Source organism: Leptinotarsa decemlineata, unplaced genomic scaffold, assembly GCF_025532065.1.
Source record: "Leptinotarsa decemlineata unplaced genomic scaffold, Ldec_3_MD MMD2_tig00026363_RagTag_RagTag, whole genome shotgun sequence".
Classification (NCBI taxonomy): Eukaryota; Metazoa; Arthropoda; class Insecta; order Coleoptera; family Chrysomelidae; genus Leptinotarsa; species Leptinotarsa decemlineata.
Genome location: NW_027412706.1, coordinates 232,302 through 256,251, shown reverse-complemented (window position 1 = coordinate 256,251; position 23,950 = coordinate 232,302). Strand labels below are relative to the sequence as shown.

The 23,950-nt window shown below is 33.3% G+C and overlaps 1 protein-coding gene and 1 long non-coding RNA gene across 4 annotated transcripts in view; one reads left to right on the top strand and one right to left on the bottom strand.

The window, feature by feature from the left end:
• Positions 1–22,890, bottom strand: part of Cpap1-i (cuticular protein analogous to peritrophins 1-I) — a 35,627-nt gene extending 12,737 nt beyond the window's left edge. Inside the window, exons 1-2 of one of the 2 annotated variants that reach the window (XM_074185182.1) lie at positions 22,869–22,890; positions 8,181–8,362 (exon numbers count right to left, since the gene is read on the bottom strand). In XM_074185182.1, coding sequence (XP_074041283.1) covers positions 8,181–8,362; positions 22,869–22,875 — 189 coding nt within the window. In that variant the 5' untranslated portion in view covers positions 22,876–22,890. Of the gene's footprint in view, positions 1–8,180; positions 8,363–17,869; positions 18,022–22,868 lie in introns of those variants that run through there. The other variant, XM_023169042.2, reaches the window with a different exon arrangement.
• LOC141486709 (uncharacterized) lies at positions 11,494–12,633 on the top strand. 2 transcript variants are annotated; one of them, XR_012467998.1, is made up of 3 exons: positions 11,494–11,772; positions 11,838–11,930; positions 12,238–12,633. It is a non-coding gene; the product is annotated as an uncharacterized lncRNA (long non-coding RNA). The 2 variants fall into 2 exon arrangements; XR_012467997.1 differs by having other exon boundaries at positions 11,494–11,930.
• Positions 22,891–23,950: the final 1,060 nt, after the last annotated feature.

The following is a 23,950-nucleotide window of genomic DNA, read 5'->3' as shown; positions in this document are numbered from 1 at the left end:
GCATTAAAACGTAATTGACCACTTCGATACTGTAACATACATTCCGACAGCAGATTGCAGTTGAATCTGACTGACCAGCGGAAGGAGTCTTGTTTGATTTACCCAATAGATGCAAATATGCGTGGTGATCCTACTTTGATCAAGCATCTATCTTTGTTTAGGTTACTTTATTTGTTGGATGGATATATTTTAGAAATACCTAGAATCGTGATAGGTAAACCAAATACTTTCTATAAGTCCTCAGGACCGTATTTTCCCCATTCGCAACAATGTAATAAATCAAATAAGCGATAATTTCCATATAATTGTTTCGTCTTCGAACTTTTTCATTATGGAATTAGAGTAACTGATGAATATTATTCAAAATCTTTCTCGCGAAAATGTGTAGTCCTTAGACAATTGCTTCAGGCACAAAATTATTTCACATACAATAAATTTTTTTCCTTTACAAACATTTATAAATTAATTTCAAATTTGACCATTGAATATATTCTGACGCTCATTAAAACTTCAAAATATCTGACAGTTGGTGATAGGAAAAACTCCATAGGTAGCGTTGAAATCCATTTTTCGATACAGTCAACATTTCTCTGAAAATACCGTGTTTGGTTCTGCTACATATATTTTCTTAGGGTCAAACTGTGGTCTGCAATTCAAGGAGAAATTTTTTTTCCAATAAGAAGAATTTAAAAGTCTAGGTACTCGAAACGATTCCTTTTTTGTTGATTGTAAACTGGTCCAATAATTTATGATAATAGGAGAAAACAAATCCCATTGTGGATACCAATCACAAACATGTAATATACAGTGCATAACATAACCGTTCAGGAGTTGCCAATGATGAAGCTATTTGTATTGCAGTTTTAGGGTACGTTGGACTAATGGAAAATTCACAATCACTTACTAAGTTATCTCGAGAATCAGGAATCAGTCGTACAAATGTTTTCAGGATCCAAATTTCATCCGTATAAGATTAGACTAGTTCATGAATTGAACGAAGATGATTTCTATAGACGTATCGAGTTTTATGAAAGTCTCACTGAACGGATCAACTTGCATCAGAATTTCTTGTATAAAATTTGTTTTTCGGAAGAATGTACGTTTAGTTTGAATGGAGAGAGGAATTGGCAAAATGTCGATATTGGAGTGATACGAATCCTCATTTATACCGTCAAGTTCATACCCAACCAAATGGAAAACCGAATGTTTGGACAGGAATTTTAGGTGACCACATCATAGGACCTATTTTTTATTGAAGATAATTTGACTAGTGATAAATATTTGGATATGTTGGAGAATCGAATAATAACGTGCATCAACAGGGCAATTAAGGAGATTTCACTTCTGTAGATTTCTTTCAATGGGGTCATTTGAAGTCTAAAGTGTATGAGAAAGAATCAACAACATTAGAAGATTTGAGAGAGATTTGAGAGACATTGCAAATAAATAACTCCCGAGATTCTCAACCGTGTGGAGGTGGCAATGAAAGCTCATTTGTATGGAAGTGGGTAGAAACGTTTTTGAACATTTACTATAGAAATTTTTTTCTTTTCAATGTCCAGTCATCAGATTTTGATTCAAGAATTAATAAAAAATTTCTTTTTCTGATTTATTGCTTGCATACTTGTTTCTAGAAAGAATATTTCAAAATGTGGCCTCCTGTATAATTGTTGACCTGTTTTTTATTTTTCCTGTAAATCATTGTTTCAAAAGTTATTCAGGGTGGCTCGTTTTCAAGTCAAATAATTTGTAGCTCCCGAACCATAAGCTTTGGACTATATGGTTTATACTCGGTTGAAATCTGCTCATCATGGGATATTTGATAATGCGAAACAATATAGGGTGATCCATTAAAAAAATTGGTGACATGCTCTGGAAGTGCGATTGGGGAAGTAACATCAAATGTGAATATGTCAAAATGTGTCCCCCTGTGTAGTATTGTTGACATGTTTTTTTATTTTTCCTGCGAATCATTGTACCAAAAGTTATTCAGGGTGGCTCGTTTTTAATGGATTGCACTGTATTAGTCATTCCATTAGAATAATTGAACGTTTGTATCATAACTATGTGCTAACAGGATTTTGAATTATTAATAACTTTTATCTTCAAACATTTTGTTTTCTGTTTGTGATAATATGTAAATAATTTTTTTTCAAGGTTTTCAATTCGTCAGCAGAAACACAGATTTTCATTGATAAAAAAAATTTCATCAGCTTAAGAAAATTGATCTATTATGAGACATATTTACGATGTTCAATGTTTTACTGAATATTTCAATCTAGAATAAATGTATATTATATGATATTTTATCAAAAATGTCATACATACATTATTCATACATCATTTCATAACGAACGTAAATGTTTTGTCTATTGCGGATGTCTCAAGGAAACCACCATATAACAGATATTTTGCCAAATACAATGTTTACCAAGACTGGCCGATACTTAAAAAAAATCCATATCAAAACATACCAATAGTTTAGTGCAAAATTTTTACTATGAAAGGTTTACAAAATCGCGACACATGTTTCTCTATACAATAACTTCCTAAGAAGGAATGATAAATTACCATCAATTAAAACAATTAGGTTACGTAATATGGTGTAAATTATAGGTTAGATTCAACTACCAGAAAATACCGGATATAATTATTAATTTATAGGGACAATTAATTAATGATTATTACATAGTTATTATTCTAGAAGATGACATATAAGAATGATCATCTGGTGAAAACAAATTCAGCGAAGGTGAGATATTCAAATCAATTTTATCGTTCATTATAGATTTTGGGAATTTCAAGTTTGAAACATTTTTGAGTTTCTTGAAAGAACAACACTAATTTCCCGTGGAATAAGGAAATTGCCTCACAGAAAACTGAATAACTTCGTTATAAATTTCAGTTTTCTTGAGCCCGAATCGATTAGGCTTCTACAAAATATCTTATAGGTCGCAATACTGAAGATTGGAGGCCCCTGTCTCTACATACTTCTTTGACATCAACTCATTTTATAATAATAAAAGATGTGCTGTACGCACTTTCACATCAAAAACTCGATATTCACTGTTTAGTTTACTATAATTCCGTCCTTGGGGATTTCAATCTTCTGAATTTCACATTCACCATTATTATGTTCACGTTCATTTCAAGACTCGTGATTACGTGAAGATGATTTCTAAGGTGGAGATAAAAATAGTGCTGTACAACAAGGCCGAATTTCTTCATTAATGAATTATTCAGAATCATTTGAAGAAACAATGGTTCATTCAATACGCCGCCTCTGTGCACATTCCATCCAAGAGATGAGCCGATAAAGTACCTTTATATCCAATAATGGACACCTACATTTCTTTGTTTACCGAATGTATTGATTGATATCAATGCCAGTTCCTTTGGGAGCTTGCAGTAGGAGTGGAGTTGAAACTCAAAATATTCAAAATGAGGTGTGTAAGTATATTCATTCCAGACACTTTTTCCACAAAAGAGAAATAAATATGTCAATTCAAAAAAAACACACAAAATTGTATTTTAAACGGCCAAGGGAACATATTATCAATTTTTTAACAGTGACAAAAATAAAGCAACATGGAAGGTAGTATCTGAAATTACACAATAATTTGAATGCCACAAAAACATTGTTATTGAACATAATAATGATAAAATATAACAGATCCAAATGAAATAGCCAAAATATTTAACAACTACTTCAAATCATGCCCTGCCAAAATTGCTGCAACAATAAAACTCAAACAGTAACAAACAAATTCTAATGCTTCCACCAATTTATGAATGTCATGACTTGGTTTTTGAACATTTTTCTGAAGACAAGTTCATCACTTTGGTCTACTCCAAACTAAAACATAAATAATCAAGTGGCCCAGGTGAGATTTTTCCTTTTTGCTGTAAAAGTGTGGAGAGATATAGTCTACAGTAGAAACTCTTGTTAATACACTGAATTTATCATTTCATAGATGTATCTTTCCCAATCTATTAAAACGTGGAAAGATCGCCTTAATCTTCAAAAGGAATAACGATATGGTTGAAAGTCGATATTTAATACAACATTTTTCTCAGTATTTCTCTGACAGGATTCATTTGATACACGAGATTGCAATCATTCATAACATAATTAGGCTGTTCATTGAGATTACTCTGTAAGAATGCATTCTTAACGTCAAGTTGATCAGTGAAAATATTGCCATGTTCAATTCTAGAAAAGCTATGTCAATTATCAAACGCCTTCGGGAGCATAGCTCTCATTATAATTGGAACCATTACGCTGGAGATATCCTTTGTAATCAAATACCCAATAGATTTTTTCCCAGTGGATTTTCTGGAAAGGTCCAAGAGTTGTTTTCTCTGATTGAATCGATTTATTCCATAGCTTTGTACATAGCTTTGTCATCTCTGGTTTCTACTTCTTCCAATTTCTCCAGAACATCATCCAGGCAAAAACCCGCTTTCATAGAATAAAAAACCCCGCATTCATAATATAAAAACATTATATTCTGGGAACTTCGGTTAAACTGATATACGAGTTCTATCCCGACAAATATGTTCTGTAGTTTTGTTTCCTTTTTCATTCGTTTTTGTAATGTCTTCCAACCATGACGTATCTTATGGAATCATCTATGTGAAAAGTTTTCTTTCCTTACGCTGAAGGAATTTAATTTTCAATTTTCGGAAATCATCGACTACCTTGCACTGACGAGTGGCCAAACAGCCCGAAGCCGGTCTGCAAGTGTGTTCCAATAATTAAGAATATTTTGCGGCAGTTGTATTACCAACAGCATATGCAGGAATAACTTCAGCGAAGAATCCTGCACAGACGCCTGTCGGATGTAATCCAACGCCCTTCGTGGTATTAGCCAGGGGAGTAGTTGTTTTCTGATAGGTGTCAGTCTATTAACCTACAGTGTAGGAAGTTGTTTCTTTAGATGATTTGATTTTCAGCCAGTCTTCAAGTATGCCCACTGAATATTTGTGAAAAGTATCTTATGGATCTTAAGTCGAATTTTCCTGTCACTAGCTGTTTTGGTAGGTAGAGGTAGGCTATGTATCCAAATACTTTCAACTCATTGAGATTTGGTTCTTCTCCATACCAAAGAGTAGTGAGCAGAGCATTTTCTATCGCTGTCTTTGGACTTTTAATATACAACAGCGAGAACTACTTCAACCCAAAAAGTTAGACACACCATATTCTGCTGGGGGGTACAAAAAATAGAGAATTCGAACTTAATATTATATTTATCTAAGTAACTTTCCATGTCCATCGAAGTAAGTTTCTTTGAATCGCAGAATTACACGAAAATATTATGCCAACAATTTATCTTGACCAACACAACAATTTTAATTGATTCACCGACGCCATCGACAACAACAATTTTCGGTACTTGTTCATTTGACATATAACTTCGTGAAAGTAACTTCATACATCATACTTCAAGACCATCTCCATTTGTATCTCAAATATACACGATGTGCATCCTGCTGTTGGCAATTCAACTATCACCTTGACCAATAAACATGATGCTTTCGAGGTGAATGTCATAATTATTATTTATTTCGATTTGATTAATTCCTATGATTGAATATTTTTTCAAAGTGTTACCAAAGAAGATATTTCCTTATGAGAGAGTTGGATATACTCATAAGATTGCACTTTCTATGGTTTATGGTTTGAAACGACCAGAACTGGGTTCCATTATTCAAATGAAAAGTAGAATATAAAACCAAATATGCTTCATTTTTTGTACATCTATTTCTAAGGGTCCATCTTTCCATCTACAATGGAATAGATGGAAAAACAAAGAAACTAGAATTTGAATTTTTTTGATAGTCTAAATTGAAATGACGTGGTTTGAGATGACAACTACCCAAAAAAGTATAGAAATTAGAACCCTAGTTGGTCTACCAAATAGCACTAGTTTAGAAAGCGACGTAAAGAGACTATATAAAAACTAGAATTTTTTGAAGTGAAATAATTGGCTGATGACCTCAGCAGTCGATGCCATATAAACTAAAAATGAATATGTGGATTGTGGGAAACATGAACACAAAACCAATGAAAAAATTGAGCTACTTAATCTAATACTATTACTTTATAAGTCAATTTCGGTAATGATACCTTATTATCGTCACAGACCATGAAATTGAAAATATCAGAATGAATGCCAATTTTTAACTGCGAAAAAGTATCATTTGTTCATTCTGAAATATGTTTTTCTTTATATTTCAGACGATGAAGAAATTTAAAATATGGTTTCCTCAAGCAAGTACCAGTCAAGATGGATGTCGATCTTACGACTCCAACTGACCTCCCTGTAAATTTAGATCAGGAGCGAGAGCTTCTCAACTCTCCAACTCCTTATCCAATAAGTTAACCTAAAAAAAGGTTTGGTGGTGCAGCCAAGGAAACGACTGAGTCGCCCCAAGAGCGGGGTACCTTATTAAACCGCCTTGCACCAAATTCTTGAACGGCGTACGCATAATCTGTCTCAGGTGGAGGAAGAAACCCTCCATGAGCAGGTTAGCAAACGTTTGCGATCAAATGATGATTCACCAAAACCAGAGGTAAAAAAAGGTGTAGCTGACGTGCAAAAACTCTCATATGGGAAGATTGTCGCGGGTATCAAGGTGGGAATCTTGCACCTTGACTATCCGACTACCTCATTAACGATGAAACAGCAGAGCATATACTTTGTGCCTGTCAGATGGTTAGAGTTAGGCAGAGCCGTACTCTTACCATTCCTGACCTGAAAGACCATTCACCATACAAACTAATCGGCTTCGATAAGAAGCGGGGTTTATTTGGTCGAGTGTGAATAGGTGTGAGCCACAATAAACCCTTGCGGGTTGTGGTGGAGGGTCGAATAGACCCACTCACTTTGGACCTAACCTAACTTAATCAGTCAAGATGATTGACTGGTATGAACAAATACGACAAATCACTGATAAATATGAAATTTTTTTTGAGAAAAATATATATTTTTCGAATTGAAAGGGAGGGTAATTTCAAGGAAAAATTATTTTTTGGAAAAAAGGTTTTTGGCTTTTTACTTCTCCATCTTTATACAAAAAATGTAGAAAGTTTCGGCAGGAAGGAAAAAGCAATTGATTTTGGAATATTTGTCGTTTGAGCTGTCATTTTTTGAGATGAACTAGTAGTTTTGGTTCATCCTCATCTTTAACAAGTTTTTCATTACATTTTTTTCAAATTTCAAACACCTGAAAGAGTTGAAAATCTTTGTTTCCTTCATGATTGATATTGTTATATTTTATGTGAATAGGAATATTGTGTGCAAATTACGACAAGAATTGAAGGCAGCTCCCAAGCAACAAAAATACTAAAAATCTTCAAGCAAAATTAAAAAGTGGACATAAAGTATTTGAAAAAAGTGGAAAGCGGAAAACATAAGTTATGGCAATGACACTAATAATTAATAGTCAATCAGAAAGTGTGAATTGTGATATGATTCGTAATTAGTCTCCATACTGTTTGAATATAAAAACCATTTTTTGAATCGTTTGCATACTCAATGAAAGTCGTTTAGATTATTAACGTAAACAACATATTTAGAGGTCAAACTTCCATTTAAGAACTAAACATCACCAGTTTACTCGAAAATTTACATAAAAAGATTCCCACAGCACAGTGTTTGTACAACATTTCACGAACACTCTCGAGATCAATTATAGAAACAAATTCATGCTAGATCAGCTTTCCGTGAACTGTAATTAATGTATCTAATATTCAAAATATTTGAATGAAGAAAACTGTAACAGTCATCCTGATTTCTGAAATCAGTGTCATGTATGTCAGTGAAACATATTTTATTCATTATTCTTGAAACGAACGATTTCAAAAGTAAAATATTTCTGTCAATGAAAAAACACACTGTCAAAGCAATTTTTGGGTTTGTTGGCCGTTTCCTCAAAATTATTCTGCCTGACATTTCGTTTGCGGTAGATATTATCAAAGGCGATCAGGAGAAGTAGTATGCACTGCAAAGGCAACTAGGGCATTGCGTCCATTAGATGTCTACCGCAGATGTAGGCGAAACGGCAGGTTCAAATCTGCAAACCACAATCAACAAACCCGAAAAATAACTTCGACACCCGGCTATGAAAATTCGCATTCTTCGAATAACACAAAATAAACTCATCAATGTACTCACCCCAACACCAGCAACTTTAACACAAACGTGGAACATTTGGCACTGCGTATCTGCGTCTGCATAATATCCCCCTAAAATCTTATCCCTGCAGGAAAAGCCTGTTTCTGGCATGTTTTCCAGGCTGTAAGTGGGAAAAGGACGATGATTGTAGAACTGAGCTTGTGCCCAACTCAGGCATAACCCTACAAAGAAAGAAAATTATTACGCTTCAGTTACTCAGATTGTTATCTGTAATGTCAATGTCTTCATTTTACTACGAAGAACACGTAATATCTATGTAACCTCTCATCCATACAGGGTGACCCAGATCAACAAGCGATATCTCCGTTATCTGTAAAGATAGAAAAATGAAACAAGGGTGGTATTGAAAGACGACAGAAAGTCCAGAAAGTCGTTGTAACCATAACAGTTTATGGCCTCCAGTCACACTATTATTTATTATAGTGTCCCAGAATTTAGTCAATAGGTATTATTTACGCCACGAAAAGTGCTGCAGAAATGAAACTGAATCAGCTTGAAAATACATTGAAATGCTTTCCTGAGAACACCGTGGATATTATGCTAAACACCTTTCAAAAAACTATCCTCTTCTTTAGTATTACAAATGGCACCTCCAAAAAATTAACAGCCAAGTAATTGAGTTTTCTTGCCACCGTTGAAAATGTTTTGAATCACTTTTGAACTTTTGGTAATAAAGTTTCACTGAAATGAAATAGTTACCTCATCAGCAACAAAAATCATTCGTAAGCACAAAAAAGTCAGTTCTCTACAATACATCAAATGTCAGTACATCTATTACAGTACACTTGACACAGATTGAAATAGAGATTATCACTTTGCCATTGACTCCTAAAAAATATGTTGATTTGTTGTTTGTGTACTGAGATCCCGGAGGAATTCTCGTATGGCAGTTCCATTATATGTATCATGAACGTTCTCCCCATCTTCATCTGCCATCAAAACTTTTCTGAAAGTGGAACCAAAATTACAATCTTGATCAGCACCAGCTATAAGTGAAGAATATGAAATGGAAAATCTGGTATATGGTGAAATGAATCTTCATGTTTCGGTTAAGTTCAGCAGAAACACTTGAGATTAGTAAGAAATAATTAATGAAACAGGTACCACCCTCAGAAATTTTGTGTAGTGCACGGTTTGCTGCTCATAGATTTTGAATGAAGATAACTTATTATCGCGAGCCTCCAGGTTATGATACATAATGATCCAGATGTCATGAGGATACTGCAGTAATGGAAGAAGGTTTCATAATAATGGTGTGGTCGACATACATTAGTGGTCCAATTACATTGGATGGTAGAAATTTCAAAAATTACAATGGACCATATTTTTACACTGGTACTTCAACAGGACCACATTTAGATTTCCTGCTGAACACCTTGCTTGAACTGTTACAACATGTTCCACTATCTGAAAGACCAATGATGATATGGAAAATGATGTCCCTCCCCAAAATTTGCACATGGTTACCTAACATCTCGATTATTCATATGGATAGGAAGTGGATAGAAAACAGATGTTCAAAGCGTTGACAAGCCTGATAAGATTCCACTAGATTCTTTCATGGGGTTGACTAAAAGAAATTGTATAGGTACCAAGTGCCTCCAGTGGATTGGGAGGTTCTTCAGAATAGTGCATGCTGTATCATCACACCTATGATGACATTTGTCCGCACTAGGGAACTCATGAGACGATATGAAGCTTGTCAGCTTCAGGTTCAAACAATTTTTTCTCAGTTTGTAAAGTTTTCTGTAGGTATTTCGTGTAGATTAATAAAATTCTTGAGATATTTGTTTGGGAAATAACTGATCAGGGCATTTCGATTATAAAAATATTGCCGCAGTTGCCGCAAAAAAGTGCGCTCCAATATAAGTTCTATGTACTACAAATTTTGGCTCGGTTTTTTCCCCCTAGCAATTCTGTAACAAAGGTGTTTTTTGGCGCTCATGTATTTAAAACGTATTCGTCTGAGACTCAAATACATTCATTCTGGAGTAGAAACGATGACGTCAAGTCAACCATGATTTGAAACGCATTCATGATGATTCAAAACTAGCGTGAGGTTGGTTTTGAAACGGAATTTGACGTTACGTTACGTCAGTTGTCAGTTTCTGCTCATTTTTATTGTTATAGTTTATGAAGTGATGTAAACATTTTGTTAAATACATTGTAAGAATGTACAAAATAAAGCTGTATGCACAAATGCGATTTTAATTGAGTTTAGATAAAATTTAGATAATATTGAATTGGACATCTGACACAAATTGAACCATTCCATTCTGGCGATACTCATTATTAATGAAGTAATTACGAATCGTTTTTGAATACGCGCACGCTCGAATACGATCGAACGCCAAAAAACACCTCAAGTCGCGGTTTCAAAATCAGTCGCGGGAAAAAACCGTCAGTGGGATCGCTTCCATTAATTTCCTTCACTCAGAAAATCAGGTGGTTAAAATCCGCAGCGGTTTAGCCGTAGTGCGGCCTGAGCCTTAAATATAATTTCCAACAAAATGAAGTATGTTATAATCATTTCAAACATAGAATTTTCATTCTTCGTTTAATTAAAATCTATGAAATATTATAAGTTCAACAAAATTTGCATATGTTTATTATGCGTTTGTGTATTGTTATATCTTTTACAATATTGTACTTTTTTACATACAGCACTAGATATTCATGGAATATTCCCTGTATATCATAAAACGAACGTATATATTCCAAATATTCATAGAATATTCTTGGAATATATACATGCCTTTAGAATATTCAAAGAATATGCTTGAATGAATATGGCAGGATTATTCCCGAAAGAATATGCATAGAATGTCTATAAATGGATTATTCTCCCTTGAATATTCTAAGAATATTGTCGATCGAATATACCATATGGTATATTCTTAGAATATATCCCCACGGTATATTTTGGAATATTCTATACAATGGAATTTTGAATTATCTTATAATAACGTATTCAAATAATTCAATATTATTAAAAACAAAAATATTTGAAGATCTTAATCGAATGCATAACCTAATGTATATAACCCTGATAGTGTTAACCAGTTTTTGAACTCAACGCGAAGATTCTGGATGAATTGCTCCAACAGCAACTGTTGGAAACGACAAAAAAACTTGAATGGGCCAATAAATGAACCAATTGCATCAATAAATTGGTTAATTCTCATCCTATTTGTTTTTCTGTATTTGAAATTATTTAATTACAAAGCGAAAAATCCTGGAAACAGAGAAATGGGGAAGTGAAGAATTGGAGTAAACGTTTTTCATTGGTCAATTGAAGTGTAGCGCGCGACAGTCGAATAAGCTCTGTGAAAGCGGCTGTCCCTTAATGCATGGTACATTTGCGTTAAATTCGACATTTGATTCAACATGGCGGTTGACGTAGCAGGTTCGCGTGTGTAATGCATGGTGGGTTGGTGTTATTATCAAAGTATAATTTTGTCACGTTCAGTGTACCATTTATAATTTGGGGTTGTCCAATTTGCAGTACAGCGAATAGTTTGATTTTGGATCTTCAAACAGGAGAGTTGCATATATTCAGTCTTCAAGAAAAGTAAGTAAAATGCAATAGTATCGATAGTAAAGTCATGGTGATTAACCTACTATACATCATTTTAGGTTCGAGGAGAGTTGGTGTGTGGGATTTGTTGGTTTGACTAAGTACATGTTTGAACTAGAGTGATTTCAGTTGTGTATCTTCAATAGAGAAAAGTAAGTGAATGACACATTTTTTTGTATCATTTGTTTTCATAATTTTTATCACTCATTTTCAAGATAGTATCAATTTGCCCAAAAGGAAACAGAGTGGTACCTGGTACAGGCAGGTGCGCCAAGGAACTGAAAAAGTAATGAGTACCTACTTTTCAACAAGACAATGCAAGTTGCTCTCCAAGTCATAAAATGTTGTAAATGTTCATGAGTAACCTATGCGAAAAATATATCTATTTGATTTTTATTCCAGTTTTATTGTGCCACTTTCAAATAGTGATAATGAACGTTAATGTATATTTTGTTCCAGGTATTACTATTGAAACACTGGCTGATGCATTGTTGGACAAATATAAGGAAAACTATTCTGGTGAGCAAAGTTTGGATAACTTTAAGTAAGTGAAATTCATTGAAGAACCCATCATACCACTCATTTTAAATACTTCATTTGTGGGTTTATTTTTTCAAGTGAGAAACCTAACCTAACCTATTTCTTGATGTAATACACTTTTTCTTTTTCAATGAAATGATATATTTATTATTTTTTAATTAGTGCTGATGAATTCACAGAGTTGTTATTTTAGTATATTTTTTAGTATACATTTGTTTGAGAGTAGGAACATCCTAATTTGAATACATTTCTAATATTTGTAATATGACAGTATTCAGGAATATTTTATTCAGTGAATAAATATTTTGAATTAGATTTTTTATTTTTAATATTGGTTGAAACGTCAAATATTTCAGTGTTTATTGTTTTTAAAATATATTTGTTTATGAATATTATGTGTTTTATTACTTGTGTGAATCTTGTATCAAAATGCAATATATACATGCCTAATAGCGGTTACTCGTCACATTCTTGGAATATTCCAAATATTCCTAGAATATTCATAAAATATATTTAAAGAATATTCTATGGTGTTTCTCTATTGTATATTCCTACAATAAACTAAGAATATTCTGAATATTTTATGAATATTCCTCGGGTTCTATTCCTGGAATATTCTTAATAGAATATACCTTAGATATTCTAAGAATATTATAAGATATTCCAAGAATATTCCAAGGAATATTCTTAAAATATATCAAAGGTTCGCCAGGAGCACTTCCAGGGAATATTCTCCAGAAGATATATATATATATATATATATATATATATATATATATATATATATATATATATTCATGGCATATTCATAGCATAATACAATATCCTTAAATGTATATTCATGAAATATACCTGGAATATCTATTGCTATGTGGGGCACTAAACAGCTCTAAAATATTTAATTGAATGAAACTGGCCGATACTTGATGAAAAGTCATATTAAAACACTAATTAATACAGTTTACTATATGATTTTCCCTATAAACTATGTTTATGCTTGAGGAAGCTATTGTATAGCGAAACACGTGTCGCGGTTTTTGTAAAATCCTTTATAGTGAAAATCATAAAATAAACTGTATTAATTAGTTTTTTTTAATATTTATACTACAAAAAAATTGTTGGCCTAATACCTAATTTCCATCAAAATGAGGCATGTTGAAATCATTTGAAACCTTATAGAATTTTCACCATTCCTTTAGTTTTTATTTATAAAATTAAAGATAATTTGCAAATGTTTCCTATGCTTTTGTGTATTCTGAAAAAATCAGAAGTTATTACTGTGATCCATCTATTTATTATCAATATTCGAAAGCCGTTATACTTTCATATTTTATTACAAGAGCTCCAAACTGTAATCAAAATATATCCAAACGGCCTAAGGCAAGACCCTTCTAATTTAATGAAAATACTGTCTAATTTTGAGATCATCACATTCCAACTTAGAAAGTGGTAATTAAAGATCCAACAGATCAACACCAAACGAAAAAAAATCAATTATGCAAATATTCCTAGACAGGTATGAGATCAAGTACAAGCTAAATCATCGTTAATTCACTTTCTACCAAACACAAGAACAATCCTACGCAAGCGGTTAGGTACAATACATTGTGAGAAAAGATTCTAATCAAATAATTAACGAAAGGCTGCGTTCTATGTGTGAAACTTTTTCACAAACGTCTCCTTTGATTTTGTGCACAGAATAATACTAAATCTTTGTTTCGTAATCTTACATCAGAATCGTATGTGCAGAAAATGGATAATTGATTTTATTCTTTTGATTCATTTTCATTTTGTTCATGGATGTCCACTGAAATGAGTCCATAATGTTTACTTTGTTTACCTATTGGTGGGAGAAAAAATATAAGGATTACTGATGTTAATGTTGATAAAGGAATAACTGTGTTAAGTAGACATTTCATGGGCGAACCTAATTGTATTTTGTTGTTGAACATGAAAACAGAAACAGAGAAAGTATAGTCTATAGACATAGTTTTAAATGAAACCATTTTTTTGTGGCTGCCTTTGGAACTGTTTTAGAATTACCTCAGTGGAAAAACTATATATCCTCAATTTCTGCTTCTCTCCTCCTTTTCTTTGTTTGCAATAATAGTTGTGATTTTATTTAATGCGCATACATCGCGAAAAAACATTAACATTAGAAATATTTATCGAGAAAAACTAACCTAACGATAACGCTGAAGTACTTCTGTGTGGTATGAAATTTCCCAAAAAGATTCAATTTTTTTACCGTGAAAAGTATTCTGTAAATTGATGGATGTAGCCGTTAGGTACTACGTGGTAGGAAATTATAATGAAGAAATGAGAATTGAAACTTTCTATGTTTTTCACCACTTTTATTTATAACTAACGTTACTTCAGTTTCGTCCTATGAGGACATTTTCAAACTTATAGGACGAAACTGCAGTAACGTTAGTTACAAATAAAAGTTTCAGAAAAATTCTGCACAAAAAAATTATCATGAAAAACTAACTTGACATAATGAAAACGTTGAATTACGTAAAATATGTGCGGTAGGGGAAGACGCGCAAAATTTTTCGCTATGAGTGGCATTTATCGATCGAAGTGGAATTCGAACCCACGACAATTCATGGAAAAACTCCCAAATTTTACATGTATTTGATTTGCATATTATCTGAATCAATCCCTGTTTGAATTAGATCTGTATTTGCTACGGCAATCGTTGATAGAAAGTGCTTGCTTTACGAAAGAATCTATGTCTCTATAAGGCTGTTTACCCAGTGTTCACCCCGGGTTTCAGCAAAGGGGTTCATCGTCCACATCTTCCACTGCCCCCTTTCTCTTGCCAATGTTTCATTAGATTTGCTTTCGCGGTTCTCTCAACCAAGACATTGTACTTCTTTTTTCTTTCTAGGGTCAAGAGATTGGATGTACTCGTACTCCTGCCATCACCCTAATTGCTTCCGCGATATCGTTCTATATTTTCAATGAATCCTGAAGACTATTCTGATGAGTTATAATGGTTCATTCTTTCCGGTAGCCACACCATGAAGTATCTGGCAGTGAGCCACGTCTAACGAAAGCTTCTTTCTTATTGCTCTAAGACATCCAACGTTTGGGATGAGATAGGATAATTATAGTGTTCACTATTTTTTTCGATAGTTTTGTTGATACATTCTGATTCATCCATCGCCCTACATGGTGTTTTTCAGTAATAACTTATTGAAAGTAATCTCTTTTGTTGTCAATCGTTTTTGGAGGAGCTAATTGAGCCAATAAGACATAAATGTAGCTACAAAGGGTATCAAATTGCTTGTACTTCCACTAAGCTATACTATATTTACAACAGAAAATATATGACTGATGTAAACGAAGGGGATGATATGGCATAATGATAATTAATCTCTTCCAGGAAATAATTTTTTCGGTAAAGTCAAACGACTAATTATTTCCATACAACCCACAGAACCCAAATATACAACAGGAAGAAAAGTATCAATATATAAGCAGAATACCATATCTCAAACTGATCTGGAAGAGATATTGCACTGATAATAATGATGATAATTTAAGCACTTACGGAAATGAACGGGCAATAACAAAGGCTGAACAAAGAAACTGGTGGACACAAATAGATTGAATCTTTACTGGGTGCCCGAACACTCATGAATCATAGGTAACGAAAAAGTTGATTTGACACGGATCATCAACTCTATATATAGGTATGGTATCATAATCTATGATTAGGGAACTGAAAAAAACGTCTGGGAACATATAAGGGAAACCTACACAATGAGACCATTTGAGAAAAGAACTGATGAATTGCACCAATAAGTCTACTCTCTGTCCACTGTCCATTTATGTGGGCAAGCAAATTATGTGCAACCCAAATTATGCCAAGAAGTATATAACAAACATCCAATGAAGAACCTGTACAAACTAATACAGTGGACATGATAGTTGGTATGGGTGCCACGAAAAGATTGAAGGAAAAAATTTGCAGTATTTACCGGAATCTTGAAAAAATGTACGTCAGACGACTTCTAAACAGCAGATAAATTATGCTCATACCAGTGAGCATGGCATTCAAGATTCAATGTTTGGATCCCACCTAACTGAGGGGATAGTAGTGGTAATTCAGAAATCATTTGTAGGTCGGTCGGTAGCCGGTCGGTTAGACGTGGGTGCTTTGTTCACTCACTCAAATCGGCCGCCGTGTTGGTCGATGGTTCAAGCCCCAGGCTGAACGATCGATTTTCACTTGCTATCGCCCAACCCGTGTTAGGAATCACAAGTTAAAAGGTAAGACCTCGTTAATCCTTAGCTCGCACAAGTTTCGACTTCTGAGGGTTGTCGTTCGTAGAGGTGCGACAGCTGGTTAACGTTAAAACGGATTTTAAACGGACTGATTTTTTTATATTTCATACTATCTTCATCAGATAATGTAAAAACTGAAAAGTTATTGATAGATGGTGTACTGTATGAAAATATTTCCTTGTGATGTGTGATTATTTTTCAGGAACGTTGGGTGTGTGTCTCATAACTTGATAAATAAGCACATGGGCGGATTTCTGGGGGAGTAATGGGTGTAATTACCCTTTTCCTGATAGCAATATGCAATACATTTAGAATGAGTATTGTAATACATAGACGTATATACTTTCTTATATGAATCACCCCCCTTGAAAATTACCTCGTTCCCGTAATTTAGAAATTACCTACCAAAATTTGGATCTAAATCTGCCCTTGAATAAGCATAACTTTCAAAAAAAGAAAAACCTCTGGAATAATTTTATGTACTTTAATATTTATGGAAAAAGAAATGATAAAATGAAAAAGTTTTAATTTTCAGCAAATTTGTAATTTTACTTCTTTGGAGATATGCTTATTCATGAAATAAATTACTATGCATCTAATAAATCACCTAAAAATTATATAATTATATCTTTAAACATTAATATTCCGTTTTCTTTGAGGAAGTATTGTTTTTTAATTTATTATTAATTAATTTCATTTCTACATAATATGTTCAATGTTGAGTGAATAATTTTATATATTATTTTTTAGGTCAATAATTTTTTTGAACAATTTTTTAGATTTTTAAGCATATTTAGAAAAATTAACTAACGACTTCAATTAATATATATCGAGAGGTAATGATTATATATTTTCCTTATTTATTTATGATTCATTGCAAATATCTGAAAAAATTTATAAGTAATTGATTTTCTTCAAATGGTAATATATCAAAAAATATAATTCAATGTTCTATTTAATGAGAATAGGAAATCACAGAGATGTGCATGAAAAGGTTCAAAAGGATATCATATTTTTATATAAAATCTTGATAATATCCAAGATACATACTAGATATTTATTTAGTTATTTTATATAATTTTTGTCTCCCCGTATGGATTGATAATCAAGAAGTTTTGTTCATTACAAAAATTATAAAATCACTCATAAAAATAATTTGTAAAAATCACTATCACCGGTCATAATCCAAATAAAGCGTCTAGTTTCTTCGCCGAAAAATAGAAAAAATCTTCTATTGGCCAATCACTGAACTCACCTAAGGAAAACAAAAAACTAACACCCTTCATTGTAGCTAGTCTAATGATGACTGAAAACCATAGACCGCCGAAGATGCATCTTGAAGATGGGTTCCACAAACAGTGAAAGGATGTCCTTTGCGGGGGGCTACCGGGGAGAGGAGGGGTGTTCGCGAAGGATTTTCTGCCAGAAGATAGACTCTCGCGGATGTCTTGGCTCGTAACTCGTTAGATAATGCTTGTTTGCATGTCGGTAACTAGGTAGAATTATACAGTGGAAGTCGAGAAATGAACATATCAATCACGTTCAAGATTCTTCGACCATAATTGTAAATATCAATTGATACTTTGATGAACATTTCGAATCAAATTGCGATTTCTTGTTTGCAAGATGATTCTATTGGTTTGGTAGGTATAGATCAAATTGTACACTACATAATAGATATATTCTTTCCTCAAAAGACCGTTCCCCAAGTAGGAGTGTAACCAAAAATATTCGCCTTCTTACGACAGGTTACATAAACTAAAAAAAAAAACGCAACAATGGGGTCACTCTTTCTTAGAGAAGTGATCGTTTTTAAAAAATTGGTTTTCCGTCAACCAGCTATCGCTCCTCTACGAACGACAACTCAAGATGTTGAAATTAGTACGGGCTGAGGATTTACGAGGTCTTACCTTTTACCGTGCACGTTGTGTTTCAGTAGAATCCTTGAAAAGTGCGAACCTTCATGGAACTTTTAACAGTCATCATAAGGAACTAAATCCAAAATATTTTCGTCCTAATTATCGAAAGTAAACCACGTAGCTCACCACTTAGTAAATTATTTTGTCGAAACTATTCGAGGACTGAAAACATTTTCGCAAATGGCTTTCAGGCTTCTCGCTGTTCCTATGACCAAACACCGCCTACTGTGCAACTATATTTTGAGAAATTTTTTCAAATAGTTTTGACAACACCGGTTTCTATAAAATATTGAAATCTCACCCGTAGAAAGATTCAATTGGATGAGAGAATTGGAAAGAGAAAATCGACAATATGTACGCATGTTAGACAAATAATTAAATTTCAAGGAACCCATTTAAAAAACGAAAATATTGTCTCAAGAAATGAGACGTTACATATTTTGGGAAAACAACAGAAGATAATTAAGTTTCTTACTTCAAGTAAACATCTTGATATTCGAAAGAATTACTTACACAATATTTTTGAATCTACTAGCTGGCAAGTCTAATTTTTTTTCTCAAAAGAACAGCCAGTGCTCTAACACGCTTGAATGAAGCTTTTAACCTCCCATGAACTTTCTTTTACTTATTTACATCCTTGGATAGAAGAAGAGACATTGGCAAAGCGAATAGCTTCTTCATTTCATTCATTTTTCTTGTAATCTTTTCAAGGAAAAAGCACTTCAGGAAAATCCTTAAGGCGACCTAAGAGCGGTGCCTGTGCGAAAGTAGCGATTCGTGTTGGATCTGTTACCCAGATGAAATTTTCTGTTAGAATGACATCAATTTGAACTTCAAACATATTGACGACCTAGATAAAACCAGTTTTCGATATATTTACATTGTGTTTACCAAAGTTTAGGACAGTTGAACGTTTATACAAAAATTTTGTATCATGCGTCAATCGCAATAATTCCGAGCAATGTTTATTTTGTGACAGTTCCAATGTATAGTATATAGTGTATATTATAGTCAATTCGAATGACATAAAAACTAAATAGTTACCGAACGTCGTCAGTTTCTTTGGCGAAGGAAACTATTATATTTAGGAATATATTACCAAGAAAATAGTCGAAAGTTATTGGATAGTCTTTAAACCAATCGATAATTTAACTTTTTTAAATTCCTGATTTTGAGAAGACCAGTCAAAGATTACTGCCCTTCCGTATAAATCAAAGATACATCAGCGTGTTGGATCGAATATATTTCAATAATGGTTTCAAAAGAAAACAGGTGCGTATCTAATTTGGAAAAAAGAGTGTCAATTAATATGTCTTGGAAAATAGCCAGTGAACCAAATTGTTGAGACAAGTGAATTTTGAATGGTCTCGAAAATCTAGAAAGAGTAAAGTGTGGCTTGAGAATAATTCAAATAATCTAAAGGAACACTGAGTTCAAGCCAGTTTCAACTCTCTACACTGTAGGTTGATGGACTGACACCTATCAGAGAACAATTACTTCGCTGGCTAATACCATGAAGGGCGTTGAATTATATCTTCACTGAAGTTATTCCTGCATATGCTGTTGGCGATACAACTGCCGCAATAGATTTTCAATTATATTGAAACACACTTGCAGACTGGTTTCGGGCCGTTTGGCCACTCGTCAGTGCAAGGTAGTGTCTATCATCAACATAAAGTCGATGATTTCCAATAATTGAAAATCGAATTCCTTCAGAGTATCATTCCTCGAACTTGGATGAAGCGGACCTTCAGTTTAGGGAGTTGAGATTCGCCTGAACAAGTTGTTCCTTTAGATGATTTGATTTCTAGCCAGTCTTCAAGTATGTTGAGAAAATTAACGACAAATTTAAACATGTAAACAATATTATTTAACATGGCAGTAGTGACTCCAATGGTGTCATTATTGTTCATCTCCACTAAACTTAGAGAAAAAAATTAATGTTGAAATGAAGCATTCATAGTTCAGCACCAAACAGAGCTGTTTCGACCTGACATAGGTCTCATCGGCGTTATTGGACTAAACAAATTATTCATTATAAGTATCAGAATGTTCCTGTCTGTTCTAGTTCTGAACGTTGTTACATATTTAACTGTTAGAATTGACATGACTCTGAAATTGAGCTGTACTTCTCAGAATAAATGTCGAAGTTCTCAAGGTTTTCCTGTAATACATAGATTCAATATGACCCTCGAATGAAAGTAATTCAGTATAGCACGCAGAAGCTCAGTACATTCGGTAATAATTATGGAGGGCAAGAGAGAATGAGTTATCACATTTTGTGATAACTCATTAACAGATTTTAAACAGATTTTCTTATGAACAAGACAAGTTTTTTTAAATTTATATTGAAATAGACAATGCTCATTTCTTACAATTCTGAAACTATCATTTCTCCCACATTTCAGAACTTCAATACTCTTCTTAACGTGCCTTTCACCAACCAAGTCAGCATCATGGGGAGGTGAATTATACCACCATTTTTTTATGCTTTTTGGGTAACATTTGCTTTCAGTCATATAACACCTGAATTTTCCACTTTTCTTTCGCCTTCACGATTCTTGGTTGAATATTCATACCTAAGTTTAGAGTTTGTTTTCTCCATTATCATCCTTCACCACCTTTGAATAATTTTGTTGAATTTGAACTACTTACATTTATGAAGACTTTATGAAGTTTATCTATCAAGATCTCGAATAATTTGAAAATGAAATGGTTTAATTTTTAATTTTATCATTTTCTTTTTGATAAACTCAATTATGACCGTAACAGAAAAACAACAAGAACTAGTTTATTATTAGGCAACCATTATATTTTAGGGACTCAACAACTCGTCATCAACAAATTTATTACTGGTGTTATTCAAGGTGAAGATTTGATTTGAATAAATCATGATGACCAGGTGTAACATCAAAAGAAATAATCCAGCCAGTTATATGAGTCACATCTTTTTATAAAATATTATACAGCATATTTGGTATGAATACATATTTTTGTCATAGGTCAAAATGTTGTATTTAAAGTATCAACATTATTCAGGACCGGATCGAGTGTTTAGGCAGCAGGGTCGTTTCAAATCTTTTTATGAAGTTTAAACAAAAACATTTATACTCAAGCACTATACAATTTTCGTTTAAACTGGTAATGTTTATAATCGGGTGATCAATTGTCTCACATTCTGGCCAGAGTTTTCAACTTGAGGCTGGATGAAGAACAATAGATTCCGGATTGGATTGGCGAGTCTTTCCTATACATAAAATGAATATTTGTCGGTCACAAAACATTACAGCCCGATAAGTTGCTTGAATTTATGTTATGAGTTATTTACGGACATCTTATACACACGAATACTCTTTACGGTTGACTCGCAATCGAACATAGAATGACATAAGAACATAGGGGTTAAAGAGAAGGGCCATAGGATGCAGGAAGAACTGCCCATCCACATATGTTTTATCTAGGTTTCAGTGCAATATAAGTATAACCTATCTAAGGTATGGTTCCATTACCTTGAGGCATTCCATAGAAGATCACATGAGCTCATCTTCTATAAGTGTAGCCTACCTAAAGCAAGGAACGATTACCGCAACACATATTATATAACACCACATAAGCTCATCTTGCATTTGCTCAGATGTCTTGCGATAGCAGACAAAATAGTGAAGTGTCTTGAACAACTGAAAGCACTCTGGAGGACTCGCTTTACTATACATCCGGCCAGGCTAGTGTCCAAAACAAGAGTAGATTACATTCAGAGGAGAAAGATTCCTCAGATCCTGTTTTTCTACAGTTGGTTGCGCTTAAGAAAACTCTAGGGATAATTGTGTCACTTGTAAAAGTTACGTCCTCATAGTATCAGAAACACAAAATAAGTTTTCAATAATAAATATAATTTCCGAATTTCCGAAATATTAATCTTTCATTCGAATGAATATGTCAGGTCAGGTCATTAAGAGTTAAAAGAATTATTACATGGGTTCCTTTTATGGCTCAGTCGATAAGATTTTTATAAAACATTTTTCAGACAATCTTATTAGTCGTTGAAGACTAATTATCGTACGCTGATGATCTTCAAACATGACTCAACCTTTGAAGGAAGCACGAAGGTTCGAAATAGATGAACACTTCAATCTAGCAGACCATTATTATAATCAAATGCGGTTTTTTCTATTGGTTGGGAAAGGGATCAAAAATGTTCTTAGATAAACAATTTAGTTTCATGCCAACGTGTCGGACTTTAATAAATCCATCATCAGGGCTCTGTAATAAAATAATTTAAGTGAACAGTATATGCCAATACATATTGCAAAATTTATAAACTGCAGGTGCAGTTACCAAACATTAGTTATCCATGTCAAAAAAACGTTTAAAATATATGTGTCAGACAACATAGGTAAAAACGAAAATGAGGACTAACCAAATGAAAACACAGACATATTAAAAATGAAAACGATATCAAGGGAGACAAACTGATTAGGAATGGACGTTTTTGTTTGTCTTTAAAAAAAAAGTATAAACAATAGAAGGATAGATTACACAGGATGGTGGAAAGTTATTTGTATTAAAATATTAAAGAGTACGATTTAGTAAATTAAAATAAGCACTGTTCAGTCCTTCTATGTCCCTTCTAGTGTTAACACTTTTTTGTTTGAAAATGTAGATCATCTCACTAAACAGTCGATTACCTAATAAAGGTTGAATATCTAAAATCTTCGGGTTTGCAAAGTCAAAACTGTGGTTGTTTTCTCTTGTGTGTTCAACGAGGGCTGTTGGATTGGCAACATTCAACTTTTTTGTATCTATTTCATGTTCAGGCAACCTTTTTTTCAAGTAACGTCCCCTTTGCCCTACATAACATTCCAGACAATCCTTGCAGTTAATTTTATAAATGACATTATATTGCATATTAATTGGAGTTTTGGTTTTTTGTTTCGAAAAAAATCTTTTACTTAGTGTTAGCGTTTGCAAACACAGTTTTGATGTGTTCATTATTTAGAACTGATCCAAGTTTTTCAGAAAAGTTATGTACATAAGGAATCTTGAAATATTTTGAATTGTTAATTTCCAGTGTAGGTTGCCTATTTTCATTTATAATTTTTTTCACCAATGAAGGAGGGTAATTATTTTTAATAAGAAAATCTTCTATGATTCTGATGTTTTTGTTATGAAACTCAGTATCAGAAATTGTGAGTGCTCTTGGTTTTAAGTTCCTAATGATATTAATTTTATTGTCAAAACTGTGTTGTGAAAAATAATCAATAAACCTTTCTGAAAAAGTAGTTTTGTGGTAGCAGTCGACTTTTAAAATCTGGTTAGGTGTTCTCGATATCTTAGTGTCTAAGAAGGCTAGAGAATTGTCTTTTTCCAATTCTGCTGTAAATTTCAAACTTGGGTGGAAGCTTTGAACATCAATAATT